Source organism: Cricetulus griseus, chromosome 7 (genome assembly GCF_003668045.3).
Source record: "Cricetulus griseus strain 17A/GY chromosome 7, alternate assembly CriGri-PICRH-1.0, whole genome shotgun sequence".
NCBI lineage: Eukaryota > Metazoa > Chordata > Mammalia > Rodentia > Cricetidae > Cricetulus > Cricetulus griseus.
In genome coordinates, this window is record NC_048600.1 from 109,873,799 (window position 1) to 109,888,791 (window position 14,993).

Here is a 14,993-nt window from a genome sequence, read left to right on the forward strand (position 1 = left end):
CTAGTGAAAAGGGTAGTGAACCTATTTCTGCCCTATATATATGGATATATACATTTTAACTCTGTATTACAAAGTAGGATTATTAAACGTTACCCTAATACACATACTTTCTTAATAAAGGCCCAGTTCCTATTATGTCAAGTAGTACAAAGCTTGAGATGAAACAGGTTAATGAGGGTAAGAAACTTGGGCCAATCACATTGTGACTTTGGCCATATAAACACTTGACTGGAGTTAGACACTAGCATTGACTTAGAACCCATTGTGAATCCACAGCAATTAATTAAAAGACCATTCCATCTGCCCTCAGGAGCCTATACTCTAATGAACAAGGCAGGCTAAATAAAACAGTAAAAAGATAACTACAGGCCTCAAGTACTAGGAACATAAAACTACGTACATGACCAGCCTCCGATACAGCTGAACAAAAATGGATATGTTAAGGACTAATTAATCACAGAAGGTTTAAAACTCACTAACACACACACACACACACACACACACACACACACACACACACACGAAATCTCTCTCTCTCTCTCTCTCTCTCTCTCTCTCTCTCTCTCTCTCTCTCTCTCCTCTAACTCTGGAGTAACTAAAGCCAAAGAAGATGTCTGCATACCGATAATAAATACAAGTACGAATTCTACAAAGAAAGGAGAAATGAGCATTGAGGGAAATAATTGGTCTAATGATAAGCCCCTTGGTGATTCAATGGGTTGGAAGCTCCACCAAGGCAGGAACTTTGGTGTGTCTGTTGTGTGTACCCTGTGCCTAGTGCAGCCTCTCGTACATAGCGCATACTTCAGAATGTTTGGAAACAAATAGAAAAGGAAGAAGAGGATCGCCCATCTGAAGGCGAGAGATGACTGAGGAGGGGGAAAAAGAAGAAAACATGCTAATGAAACTTCCTTTAGAGGGTAGCGCTCCCTGACTAGACATAACAACACATGCCTGTAATCCCAGCTCTTGAGAGGCTAAGGTCGGGAGATCATGAGTTCAAAGCCACCCTGGGCCCTTCGTGGAAATACAAGAAAGGGGAACAGGTCAATGAACTCAGAGAAAGGTGACCCCTCGAAAGAAAGAGCATTGGACTGAACCCCCACATTGATGGCTAATGCTAATCATTTGTCCCCCCAGATGAAGACCTTGAATTAGAAGAGGATGCACATGGTACTCACCGACGGCCAGGTATAGACATGGTTGCACACCTCTGGGAGGAACAATGGGGCTTCTAGCTTGAGAAAGCACTACCGTTACTGCTCTCTCTAATGAATAAAGTCCTGGTGCATGACCCCCAAAGCCTCAAATAGAGTGACTGGATAGAGAAGTGCCTTAACTTTAAAAGCAGACACCCAATCACTTTAATCGATGTCCTAGCACAGCCAAGATTTGTCTTCAGAAGGTGGGAAGCCAAACCAGATATTTATTTTTTCCTATCAGTATTTCTTAAGTCAGTGCAGTGAGTGAAAATAGAATTGCCTCATCTCTAAGAGATCAGAGGATTGAGAATGGGAAGAATGGAAATGTCTTCTCCCTGAGAGGCCCGGAGATTGCAAGTTCAGAGGGGAATGGAAATGTGTCAGATCTGAAAAGTGAAGCTGGGGTGAAGGATGGAACGACTGGGGGATGCTGACTTCCGAGGGGCTGGTTTGATTCCAAGCACATTTGGAAATGAATATGTAACAGGTTTGTTGGATACAAAATTACATCTTATTCATCCCAGACTGTTAGCCATGCTTCAGGCTGTTAGGGAGCCCATCCTTCCTAAGGTCAGACGCCCTCAGAGTCTCCTTAAGTGGACCAAGGACTTACTTCTTCATTGTCAGTGAAGCAATGTTGCACATTGTTTGGGCCACTGCAAGGACATTCATTCCATCAGCAGAACTGGATTCAGGACTGACTTAGATAGGAGAAGATTTTTTTTTCACCCTTAGGATCTATGAAACCCTTGAGCTTAGGAGTTCTTGCTCCATTTCCCTCCAGGCTCTCTCTTGGTTTCTCTGGGCTTTTTTTGCATTCTCCTCTTGCCTCCTCTCCTTTCCTTCTCATTCATAGTCATTTAGCAAAGTCTCTTTTCTCTTCAATCTTTGCGGGAAATAAATTTGTGTGTGTGCTTGCGTGCGTGTGTGTAGGTCAGAGGAACCGGTGTTGGACCTGACCTTCCACTCTGTCTGACATAGGCAGGATCTCTTTGTTGTTTTCCCACTACACTGGTCTCCTGGCCTGCTGGCCCATGACCCAGAATTCTTTAGTCTCTAGTCTCCCATCTTGCCATGGAAGCACTGGGGTTACAGAATGCATAACCTTGCCTAACTTTTAAATGGACTCTAGTGACTAAAACCTACATCTTCCTGCTACACTGGACAAGTGCTTTTCCCCACTGAGCCATCTTCCCCACCCCTACAGGAAGTGACAATTAAAGGGTTAGAGAAGGACTCAGGTTGGCAAAGCTCCAGTTTCTCTCAGGGAAGAGGAAAGACAGTCAGTGGCATCAGAGGTTGTGCTACCAAAGCAGGAGGGAAAGCAGGTGGGATGCGTAAGCTTTAAGGATGTTAGGGTGCTTCAGACACGTGGAAGTAAGTCCTCTGAGACCTAATTTCCGAAGTTTTGTTGTGATCCTTAACCTTTAATGGCTGAGCTATCTCTCCAGTCCTGAAACCTAATTTCTATCATTTTCTACGTGCTATACAGAATTCCAACAGAAAATCTGTTCTGACTAAGTATGTCCCAAATAAGGCTCTTCCCAACCAACTTCCATCACCAGCGCAGGAAGATATACCTACATAGATACCTCGGGTGGGATAACTGGAAGCTTCCGAGGGTCAACTCCAGTCAGGAAGTTGTATTAAACTCCAGTCAGGAAGTGTCCGTCCCACAAAGTCTAGCATTCCCCTCCCAGACGCCTCCTTCCCCTCATTCTCTCTCTCTCTCTCTCTCTCTCTCTCTCTCTCTCTCTCTCTCTCTCTCTCTCTTTCTCTCCCTCTCTCCCCCTCCCTCCCTCCCTCCCTCCCTCCTTTTCTCCCTCCCTCCTTTCCTTCTTCCCTCAGGTTCTATCTGGGAGGAGATTTATTTTTGAACTATCCAACAGGTATAATTCAAGTAGGAATTTTTTTTTAAGACGTCCTTTGTTCTCCATACTTCCTGCCTCCCAAATAGGTGTCGTTAACATAAGGCTAGCTCTAAATATGTTTCTGTGGCTTGTACTTCCCACCAGTTATAATGATTGGTGACTTGGTGATTAAAAAACAGGAGGACTTTTCGCTCTGTCTGCAGAATCTGAGGCAGGGATTTTTATTATTTGTGTTTACTTATTTATTTATTGAATTTATATAGTGCCTTTTCTCCAACGAAGCTGTAGAAACTACAACACATATGTAACTTCCCACTGTCATCCCTTAGTTTTATAACAACAAAATATAGAGATCTGGGGGAAGGGCCAACAGCCTCGCTGAAGGCATTGGAAAGGCTGGGACAGAGTAAATTCTTAGGTAGGTCATAGATCAGCTATGTATGTTTGCTTCTTTTAGCTTTTCTCAGGTGTCTGGGAGGGAAAGGCTTTAAGCAAACTGCCCTGACCCCACTGCCTGCCTTTCCCTCTCAGGTGTTGTGGCAAAATCTGGCATCAGAGGACTTTTCTCCTCTACCCCACAGACCCTGTAGCTTGATGCTACACTTCCCTCTGACAGAACTGCTAACATTTTTAAAGCCCAACTCCAGATCTTATCCGAAGAGGGAGGGAGGAACGGAATTCAGTTTATCCTTATTGAGTGCTAATGACCCTGTAAGATGCAATTTCTTTTATTTTATTCTGTTACCTAGAAAATCTATCATGGCCTTGTAGTATTGATTGCTCAATCTATAAAGAGCTCGCTTTACAGCACGACTGTTAGTAACAGGGTTACTTTAATGAGTGACTCTTCAACACCTCAGATTTGCTCTACACTCCAGCCTGGCACGTCCCATGGTGGATCTAACTCTAAAGGCCTTTAATAGTGAGATCATAGTTTCCTGCCTCGCTGTGAGAAGGTAACTTCTGGGTAGCCCAAAGCAAGGCTCACTCTGGGCTGTTTGTATAAAGTTTTCCTTTGCTTGGGTGTGCCATGCTGTGGAAATACAAGTCATCCTTAGATACATCAAGTCCCTCCCCAAGGAAGACCTTGGAATGGGCTCTCCTCTTTCTATCTGTCTCTGTCTTTCTCTCTTTATGCTTGGGTGTGCCATGCTGTGGAAATACAAGTCATCCTTAGATACATCAAGTCCCTCCCCAAGGAAGACCTTGGAATGGGCTCTCCTCTTTCTATCTGTCTCTGTCTTTCTCTCTTTATGTCTCTCTCTCCCTATTTCTTCTGTCTTTCTGTTTGTCTCTGTGTATCTCTCTCTGTCTCTACCTTTATCTCTCTCCCTGTCTCTGTCTCTCTCTGTCTCTCTTTCTGTCTGTTTCTTTCTGTGTGTCTCTCTCTGTTTGTCTCTCTGTCTCTCTCATCTGTGTGTGTGTGTGTGTGTGTGTGTGTCTGTCTGTCTGTCTGTCTGTCTGTCTCTTTCTCTCTCTCCAATTGTGGGCAAACCAAGTATAGTCTTGCAGTCATCCAGTCATCTCAGAAGAGCAAGAAAGTGGTTACTCATGAGCTTTCCGTCCTGGAGACCCTCTGAAGGCCCACTGTGGTGCCCGCCGACAGAGAACTCCTACACCAAAGAAATGGAGGGTACACAGGCTCCTGTGGCTTTTACCCTTCCGTTTTCCACAGTCAACCATGAGTTGAGCATGACCCAGCTAAAATTTTGGCCCAATAAAAGGAACAGATGAGATGAGAACCAGGATCTTTGATTTTTTTCCCCCTATATGAATCACACTTGCAAAATTAAGGGGCATAGTAATTTCATTATTCAAGACGAAATGGGATTGAACATAGCAAACAGTATTTAAAATGAACAAAGCATACTCGTCCTGCCCTGGTGCCACAGTGGGTGGCGCCTGGCGAGTTTTTTTCATACTTCTGAAATTATTAGTAAAGTAGCAGTGGATGTCCACTTTGAGTGTACTAAAGATGGTGGCCCTTCCTGGCTTGGCTTTAACTAGAGCATTTCAAAACACTGTTTACAGAGTTTTGGTCCAGCCCTCACTGGACCCTACTCCGGTAGGTTTGTTTTCAATGTTTTTGTCTCTGGTGTTCCCAATTTAAACAGCTGTGCCTAATGCCAGGCCTCACTGACACATTACATTCATCAAGAAAATGTAAACAGCACACTGACCCTCGTTTAGCCTCCTTTCTCTGGTGTCAGCTTGAACTCTGAAGCTACCCAATGTCCTAACAGTTAAACTCTGGGAGGACAGTCAGCTTCTGTTGTTCCTGAAGAAAAGGAAAGCTAGACAGATAGATGTCCTCGTCCTTTGCCTAGGTGTTTCCATTGACTCTGTCACCAGGATCGCCAGCCTGGACTCCATCAGAGGAGAAATGCCTATCACCACTCACAAAAAGCCTGGTGTGGCATGACAAACAATTTGTAATAACCACCTGGAAAAGAGAAAAACAATTCTAGGTCAGCTCTCTCTTTGTGACATTTTGTTCACTTGAAGCTTGGCCTCCCCTGCATGGGATTAGAAAGAAGAAGACACTCCCTGCCCACCCCCATTTTCTCTAGAAAACTCCTCGCTCTGCTGGCAATTTAACTGCAGTGATCATAGCCATTAGCTTCCTATCTTTGTAATTGTTGTTAATTGTTATAACTGTTTTAGTTATTAGTGTTGTCATGATTGCTCTAGGTCCTCTGTCTGTTTTATGCTGAATATATTAGAGCTTTTGCTTTTGAATTACCAGGCTTTATTTAGTGCAGAGTTACTTTTTTTTTGAGAGAGAGAGAGGGGGGAGAGACATTGAGAAATGCTGGCATTAAGCTTTATTCTTTTGTTTTTCATTCCAAATGGACAGACTGGAAAAAAAATAATTAGATGGGATAATGTCCTCAAAATGAGAATGAGGATTTTTGAATTAATTAACTGGTCAGGAGATTGCACCATTTCTGACTTAGGCTGTTGCCGGTGTGGTGGAAACCTAACTGAGCCAGAAAGCCAGCCACAGAGGCAAGCCTAAGTCCTTTTACTGCCCTTCAGAAACCAGTATCTGCTCTCATTTCCTTTGAGGATGAGCAAGCCTGGTTCAGGGCAGAGTGAACTCGCCCTTTGGACTTGCAGACCTTCAGGCCCTTCCTGGGGCCGAGCTTCAAGAATGAAGTCTTGCTCAGCCTCAAAACTTGAAGGTGTTTCTGCAACACTTGGCAGGTCAGGTTTTTTGTGGAGAGCTGAAGCTTCAAAGAAACCTTCCTGGATCCCTAAGACTCTGCTGAGTTCCCTCTTACACAGAACATCCTCAACCTCTTTAGGGTCCTGAGTACTGGGATAGTAACTCTGGTCCCCAGCACCTCCCCCAGTAGAGGGTAGCAGGGACTGTGCATTGCCAGTGTGGAATTCCCAGTATCTAGCCGGGTCCATGGTCAAGTGCTGTGCACAGGCCTGATGGATGCTAAACAATGAATTCATGACATTGCCTATACACAAATACATAAATATGAATCACACCAGTTAAACAAGGATCTTGCAATATGGGGTCCAACCTTATGCAACTAAAGAATGACTCCCCCTTTGACCTCCTTAATACCAACATACCTCTGCCTAGATAGTCAGACAGTACTATCTGTCTAGATAGTAGGTTGAATATGTTTCCCGGTTTCAACCCTATGATTCTGATTACTTTTCAGAGCTGCAGTCATTATCCTTAGTCTTAGGCTCGGCTGTCTCCTGGGTTCCTGAACACCAAAGGCCTTTCTGTATTCTTTGTGTCTTAGAAAGCTCATGTCATTGCCTCTATAGTTAATTGAACTGTCTCCCTGTGTTTTGAGACACGGTCTCTCTCACTCTATAGCCCAGGCTAGTCTTGAACTCACCTTTGTAGCCCAGGCTGGCCTCAAACTCCTGCCTTGGCTTTCTGATTTCAGGTCTGATAGGTGTGAATGAGTGTGCCTGCTTTTTACTGTGCTCATACTTTAAATCATTCCCCAGGTATTCTCTTCCACTATTGTCAAATCTTGGTAGGAAACTCATATACACCCAAAAGGTACCTTAGGGCTGTCTCATACCCAAGCACACTGTGGGGAGCAGAAACTCAAAGTGGCTATGCATCAGGCCAGAGAATGCCAAGATCGCTCCATCAGCTTCCTACCATTCATACATAGATAAATTGGGTTTTTTAAATCTGTTTTTAAAAAAACTGTTTGCTCTGCCATCTACAGATCCACAAATAATATTGATGTCAATTGGCTTCTCATTTCCTAGACTTATTCAAACTCTGGGGGTGATTTATAATCTCCCTTACAACTGAGAATGTATAACATATCCTCTGGGGAAACTGTCATTGCTTTTCAAGGTTGATATTTCTCTATCATTTCATGCACTGATGTCCCCAAAAATATATGATTTCTCTTTTCAACAGTTAGTATTTTTCTCCCAATGTATTTTTCTTCCCAACATATTCTTAAGTCGATGGCAGAAGGTTTTCTTGGCGGTTATTTTGTTTGCTGCCCTCTATTGTCTATTGAGGAGACAAACATGCCTCTGTGTAAAGAAACACGTCCCGGTCTCTATGGTTGACATTTTTATTTCTGTTTGCAATCTGCTCTGACCTAAATGAGTCCGTCTCTCCTCTGCTTTTGTGTGCTTTAAGATGCCTAATAAGAGTCTTTTACAAAGACATACAGGGATTCGTTCCACTGTGCCTCTGTTATTTGAATTATTCATAAGTTAGGGACAAATTGTGGGGGAAAGCAAGTACAGCCAGGTCCTCTGTGCCCCACTGACCATTTGCTCCCCATCTGTCCTCACCATGAGCAGCCTTAGAACCATCCTTGCTCGAAAGAGGGTCCAAACAAATTCAGCGTAGGTAGGAACTGGTGAGATAGAGTCCCCAAAAATCACACCAGTTTTTTTTTTTTTTTCATTTTGTTTTTCAAGACAAGAGTCTCACAGTGTAACCCAGGCTGGCTGGGAATTCATGATCCTCCTGCATTACCCTCCCAAGTGCTGGGATTTCGGACATGTACCAGCTAAAAAACACATAGATTTTTAACTACACACAGGACTCCTGAATCCCGTCAATCAGATTTCACCTTTGGCAGGTGCTAGGCTCACAGCTCTCATATGAAACATTCTAAGAAACACAGAGCATCCCTGGTCCAGTGGGCATTAGCTCTCCTGCCATTCAAATCCCCAGATGTTCTCCCACTTTGTACGCTAGTGTTTAACCTTTCCGGGTAGAAGAGGATCAATACAAATTCTTCATTGTTAAGAATCGATGGCTATCCTGTGGCATCATTGCCATCTAGTCTCGCTGAGAAGCCCAGTAAATCTCTTCAGTGCTTCTAAAGCTTGGTTTGTTGTCTTCAGTTGCTTTCATTTTTAATGCAGATCACTTTGGTTTCTGTTCCCTGGGGGCTTGCAGATAAATCTTGGCAGACATGTTCAGGGTCTACAAATGAGATGCTGGAAAAGGGCCAGCCCACCCAGAATTTAGTTGTAATGGATGAGACACCCCCATGGCTCCACTTAAAGACTAAGCTATTCGTTTCAGTAGTTATTGGTGACTACCTCGTGAAGTACCTGGGTGGGAAGTGCCTGGGATGAAGCCCCAGTATAACAGAGGAGGCCAAAGTGTGAGCCATGATGCAGAAGAAGGCTGGCTGACTCAGCCTCTCTTGTAGATAGGCTGAAGGATATGCTCCTTCAAATGCATAAAAAAGAGACATACTCGGGTATTTAGATGCCCTGGACCAAGAAAGTCTACTGGGAAACATCTTTGTACCACTTGTTTGCAAACCAACTGAGAAATTATGTGCCTGGTTTTCTTCTATTAATACATCTATTACCATATTGTTGAGTAGAATTTCCTACTAGGGGTGATCTGTAAATATTTTATGTGAGTTAATGATCTCTCCCTCCCATAATCCTTTGCTTATATTGAGGGTCATCTGGAGCCCCCTAAATCTTAAGTTTCCTAGAGGCTATATCAGAACCCTGGTTTCCATTTGCAGCAAAACTGACTCCTTTTATCTTTGTTTTTTCTTCTCTTTGATCAGTGGACTATGCCAGTTATTACCAGGGCCTATGGGATTGCCATGGTGACCAGCCAGATGAACTGTCCTTCCAACGAGGTGACCTCATCCGAATTCTGAGCAAGGTAAAGAAGACATGGAATATAGGGCTTGAGCCCATGTTTTACTCCTGTTAGTACAGTTATCGTAATCAGAGCAATCACATGCTGTAACTCGTCTCTCTGTATATTACATGGCTCTTCTTACACACAGTTCAAAATTCCCTTTAAGGTATAATTGTTTTTTTTAATTAAAATTTCAGGCTCAGGAATCACTTTTTCACATTTAAAAATACAATAAAGCAAATTTAAATATAAATATATATATATAATGAAGTAGATGCAATACTAAAATTATGCCAATCAAAATTTGATGTTTTCTAAGGATTTATGATACACAAAGGTCACAACCATGTACATAATTTATTACTTTGTAATACTATTGAAAACATTCTGGCTAGGTAAACTAGCTTCTTATTTCATTTATAGATAAATGAGATGATAATATAATTACCTGTGGGAGGAGGAGTCAGAACCAGTTAGCTCAATTGGTTTGAGCCCGTGCTGATAAGACCAACCTACTGAATCCAATCCCACACAGCCCAGCTAACTTTATTCCCTTCCTCAGGCATAAGTTAACCCCTGCACACAGCCGACACACACTATTGTTGGTCATAAAGCAACAGGGTTTTTCTTTTTTTTCTCAAGACAGGATTTCTCTGTAGTTTTGGAACCTGTCCTGGAACTTGCTCTGCAGACCAAGCTGGCCTCGAACACACAGAAACAGGACTTTTTTTTGGGGGGGGGGGGATGTATTATTGCCTCTCATAATGAGAAGAATCGTCTGGAGTCGTAGGCAGGGAACGATTTGTCATCATCCTCATTTTCAGGAAACAAAAAAGACCACACACATTATACAGCCAGACGAAGACAGCATGTTCTGTTCCTAAGAGAATTTATCATAAAGACCTCTCTCTATGTATCCCATCCCTATCTACAAACATTGAAGTGGGCATAATTTGCTCTCTATGGACTCTGTGGGGGGAAAAGGGAAACCCTGTGGTGTTATTAACACCACATTTGCTGTTTCTCTTTATTCTATGTCTGGTACTACTTACACCAAGGATCTGACTGTGCTTAAAATATGCTATAAGCTCCTTTAGAACAGAACAAGGGGTGGACAAAATGGCTCAGTGGGTAAAGGCAATTTTTGCCAAGGCCAAAGACCTGAGTTCAATCTCAGAGATATGATGAAAGGAGAGAACTGATTCAAAGTTGTCCTCTGACCTCCACAGGTACATTGTGACATACACAATAAACAAACAAACAAACAGGGGTTGCAATGATGGCTCAGCAGTTAAGAGCACTGGCTGTTCTTCCAGAGGTCCTGAGTTCAATTCCCAGCAACCACATGGTGGCTCACAACCATCCGTAATGAGATCTGGTGCCCTCTTCTGGCCTGCAGACATACATGCAGGCAGAACACTGTATACATAATAAATAACTCTTCAAAAATAAATCAGTAAATAAATAGAATTTAATAAAAAGGAACAGACCAAGTCTGACTCCAGGTGTCTTCCAGTGATTCCAATGAATTAGGCCCCTTTAAGCTTGAACTAGGCAGGCAGTGGTGGTGCACACCTTTAATCCCAGCATTTGGGAGGCAGAGGTAAGTGGATCTCTGTGAGTTCAAGGCCAGCCTGGTCTATAGATCAAGTTTCAAGATATCCAGCGCTGTTTACAGAGAGAAACCCTGTCTGGAGGTGGGCATGGACTAAATTCAGACTTAGCCCTTTGCAGGAAGGCAAGACCTTTGCAGGCCCTGCTGGGTAAGATCACAATGTTCTCATGATTTCTCCTGCCGCTCTAGCTCAGCACCACCCTACTACAATTTCAGTGCAGCTCCAATACACCAAGAATAAATTGGAAGCAAAGAAGGGAGTGGACATTGGCCTGATTGGTATTTCAAATGCCCGAAAGCAAGGTTTGCCGTGTAATAGAATTTGTGTACATTACCGTGCTGGCATTACGGGGTAATCGAGTTATCCACTCAGGTGTGACCAGGCCTCTGTTTGCCCAGAGCCTGCAGGTGAACAAATTAACTGTTTACATTGTCTGGAGGTGCCTGCAGCAGGAGGGGGGAGTGCAGAGCCAGGCTGGAGGCTGGCCTTCTCTCTCTGTCATGATTATTTTGTTTGTTTTACATGTCTTTTGCCTTTGTTAATGGCGTCTCACTGGGGGTCCCGTTCCTCCAGTTAGATCTAAGGGGCTGTGCAGTGACCTGTCCTGCAATATAGAGTGGTGTGCGGTTACCATGACTGTGGTATTTCTATGAGATGCCTAAGAACCTTAGTTAGACTGGTCTTTTAAAATCAGCCTCTGTTCCCCCCCCTCCAGGACTACAATCTAATGCGTCAGACTAATTCGGTGAAAATGCCTCGCTGCCTTAATTCTATCAGCGTCTTTCTCCACTGTTCCGGAAGGTTCTAAGTCCATTAGTATTTCTGTTCCCTAAGCTGTACCAGGTGCCTCCCTTCCTCATGTTGCTAATCCCGGCAGATCAGAGGAGGAAATGAGAAGGTAGTAGTTCAAGGAACGTTCCTTTACGAAGCTGCATTCCGGTTTAACATGGGCTTGGGGAGCATCTGGGATTGGATTTGCCTTGATTCTATTACCTAACTCAATCAGAGCCCTTGGACAGGAAAGAACCTTGAAAGACCTCCCATCCTATTTGCTTGTCTCTAAAAAAGCACAAACAAACCAATTCATGCAGATAGGAGATGCCAATACCATCCAGAAGTTCTGCCATTCCCTGCTCTCCAGAACTGTTTCTTATATTCATCCCATTTCAGCCCCAGCTGGCTTCCTTTGCTGGAACTGGCCTACCTCTATACCTGGAGCAAGAGAACAAAATAACCCACTTTGAGTTTAGTCCAAGAAAATGATGTCTGGAGAACTACATATCTCTTTACTCCAAAGGCCAGTACAGTAGCACCTCTCTGTCTCCAGCCTAGCCCAGCAGATGTCAGTTTCCCTGAGAAATGTATGGCACAGCTAGCTACACGGCTCAGCTCACCTGCTTGTTTCCTCACATGTAAAATAAGGGAGTCATTTCTCCCACCCTGGATATTCCCGTTACAAGCACAGTGGGCTTGATATCGTGAAGCCACACAAGAAATCCCACGCAGAACTCTGTCTTAGCTTTAATTACTTGCTCCATTTAAACAGCAAACACTCCAACTACCATCTGTTTTGTCTTCACCCCCTAGGTACAACTGGTTTACCCTTCTCTAGGTAAAACTTATGGTGCTAAGGATCAAATCCAGGGCCTTATGCATGCTGGCCCTGGATAGTCCACTACCAAGCTAAATCCATGGCCCTTTATTAAAGAAATACTGTGCTGAAATGTGATGACATGCTCTCTTAGTCCCAGCACTCGGAAAGCAAAGACAGGCAAATCTGTGAGTTTAAGGCCAGCCTAGTCTACATTTTAAGTTCCAGGGCAGCCAGGGCTACATAATAAGGAGACCCTGTCTCAGAAAATATAGGAGGCAGAGGAAAGGCTCTGCAGAGAGTATCTGGAGGAAGGAGACTCGGGGTCAGGAAAGGGAACGAGCAGACAGGAGCAGAAAGATGTCCGTTTTTAGCCCTGGGCTCCTGCTGCTCTCTGCTGGGTTTGGGGGATTTGTTTGTTTGTTTGTTTGTTTGTTTAGTATGCACTGGTGTTTTGCCTGTATGTATGTGTGTCTGTGCCCCCAGAGACCTGAAGAGGGCTTTGGGTTCTCTGGAACTGGAGTTACAGATGGTTGTGGATCCAGGGAATTGAACCTGGAACAGTAGCCAGGGCTCTGAATCATTGACCCATCTCTCTGGCCCTGTAATACTAGATAGATAGATAGATAGATAGATAGATAGATAGATAGATAGATAGATAGTGAGACAGACAGACAGACAGACAGAGAGAGAGAGAGAGAGAGAGAGAGAGAGAGAGAAATGCACTCCATAGTTAACCAGATGCCTACATCTATCCTGTTCTTAGGCAGGTTATTTATGAGACCTTGGAAAAAGTCACTTAAACTTTCAGGCTTTAGTGTCCCTATGTGTAAAAATCCAGGTAGTTTCTGTTCATAAGGTTATGATCAGAGAATTTATGCGAAGAAGTATGCAGCTCTTAATAAATGACAACTCCTATGTTCTCTCCATCTACTAACACTACACTAAAACCACCCAATGGTGTTGGGCATTTACTATGAGTTCAATATATTATTGGTAAGGTAAGAGCAAAATGCGGGCCAGCAAGATGGTTCAGTGTGTAAAGACGTGCCAAGCATGCCACTTGAGTTTCATTCCTGGGACCCACATGGCAGAAAGAAAGAACCAGCTCTGCATACACAAACACAAGCTGTGACACTCACTTGCACACACAGATAAATAAATTTAGTTCTATTTTTTTTTAAAAGAAAAAGGTGATTCATATAGCAGGCATTCCTCAGAGGCCTCAACCATCAGTTGAGGCACTTGGTTAAGAACACAATCCACTGAGGAGGCCTACATGGAAATCCACCATGTCTCTTGTGCTTTAGAAATCTCATCACTGACACCAGAAAGAGCCTCCCAACTTCTCTTCCAGAAGAGAGCAGAGCCATGTACCCCATCTCACAAGCAGTAACAAGGACACCGTCAGCAGAAAGGCCCTCCTGCTGACCGAAGCTCTGCACATCCAAACATTCCCAGGACCCATGCAGCTTCATGCCCACTTAACTCACTGACTTCCAGTTGGAGTCTTAAAATATATTAGAGGAAGATTTTAATAACGAAGCGGATGTGAACATCCGGCGGATGCTCCTGCACCCCTTTTGGGCCCAGACATTTCTGAACGGCTTTTTCTAGTAAAAGCGTCCCTTCCTCCCTGCCCCCAGCCACCCACGAGCCGGGACACAACTCAAGCCACAGCAGGGTGTTTAGCGCTCTTCAGTGGCTCCAGATTGTGGCGCTGGTGCGGGTCTCCTCAGACGTAACGGATCACTCCTGAGAGCCTGCCTCTCGTAAATTACTTCCCACGATGCCAGCGACCACCGCAGAATTCGAGTTTGAATAGAGCAGGGAAAAGGTGTTTGAGAGGCCTGTTCACTCAGCTGCATTTTAATTTCCTTTTCAATCTTGTCCCAATTAATTTCACAGAATTAATCTCACAGAAGCAAACTCGGCAGCACTGAGGCTGTGGTTTTAGTGTGGCGGTCGCTCTGCCTGAACATGAAATAGGAGCTAATATAAAAATCCATCTGCTGTGTTTGAAATACACACCGGCTGCTGCTCGGTCCTGTCTGACATTCCAAGCATCAACAGCGGGGGGAAAGTGATTTGGGGGTTAGTGGCCATCAGTACCTGGCAGGGGTTCAACAACAGGTGTACTCCAAAAATCCATTCTGTCTGAGCAGCGGGCATGACAGGGCAGGTGCTGAATCACCCTCAGTGCCGTGACACCATGCCCTGGTTTACCTCCTGGTCTCGGAAGACAGTAAGGCCCTTCTGTGAACCAGCACCAGTAGGTCACTTACTATCAGTGGGGGGAATAAAAGAGAAGTAAAACGCCTCTGTTTGGCTAGGTGGTGGTGGCATACTTGGGAGGCCGGCAGATCTCTGTGAGTTCGAGGCCAACCTGGTCTACAAGAGTTCCAGGACAGCAAGGATACATAGAGAAACTCTGTCTCAGAAGAGAAAAAAAAAATGCTTCTATCTGGATAAGAAAGATTGTCCCTTTAAGAGAAGTGACATGCTGGGCAGTGGTGGCATATGCCTTTACTCCCAGCACTCGAGGCAGGCAGATCTCTGTGAGTTCAAGGCTAGCCTGGT

General features: G+C 44.2%; 1 protein-coding gene across 1 annotated transcript in view; it reads left to right on the forward strand.

Annotated features, from left to right (window-relative positions):
• The window catches only part of Skap1 (src kinase associated phosphoprotein 1), a 270,687-nt gene that overhangs the window by 237,459 nt on the left and 18,235 nt on the right, over positions 1-14,993 (forward strand). The window contains exons 10-11 of the mRNA XM_035448147.1: positions 1,141-1,191; positions 9,127-9,227. Coding sequence (XP_035304038.1) covers positions 1,141-1,191; positions 9,127-9,227 — 152 coding nt within the window. The remainder of the gene's footprint in view (positions 1-1,140; positions 1,192-9,126; positions 9,228-14,993) is intronic.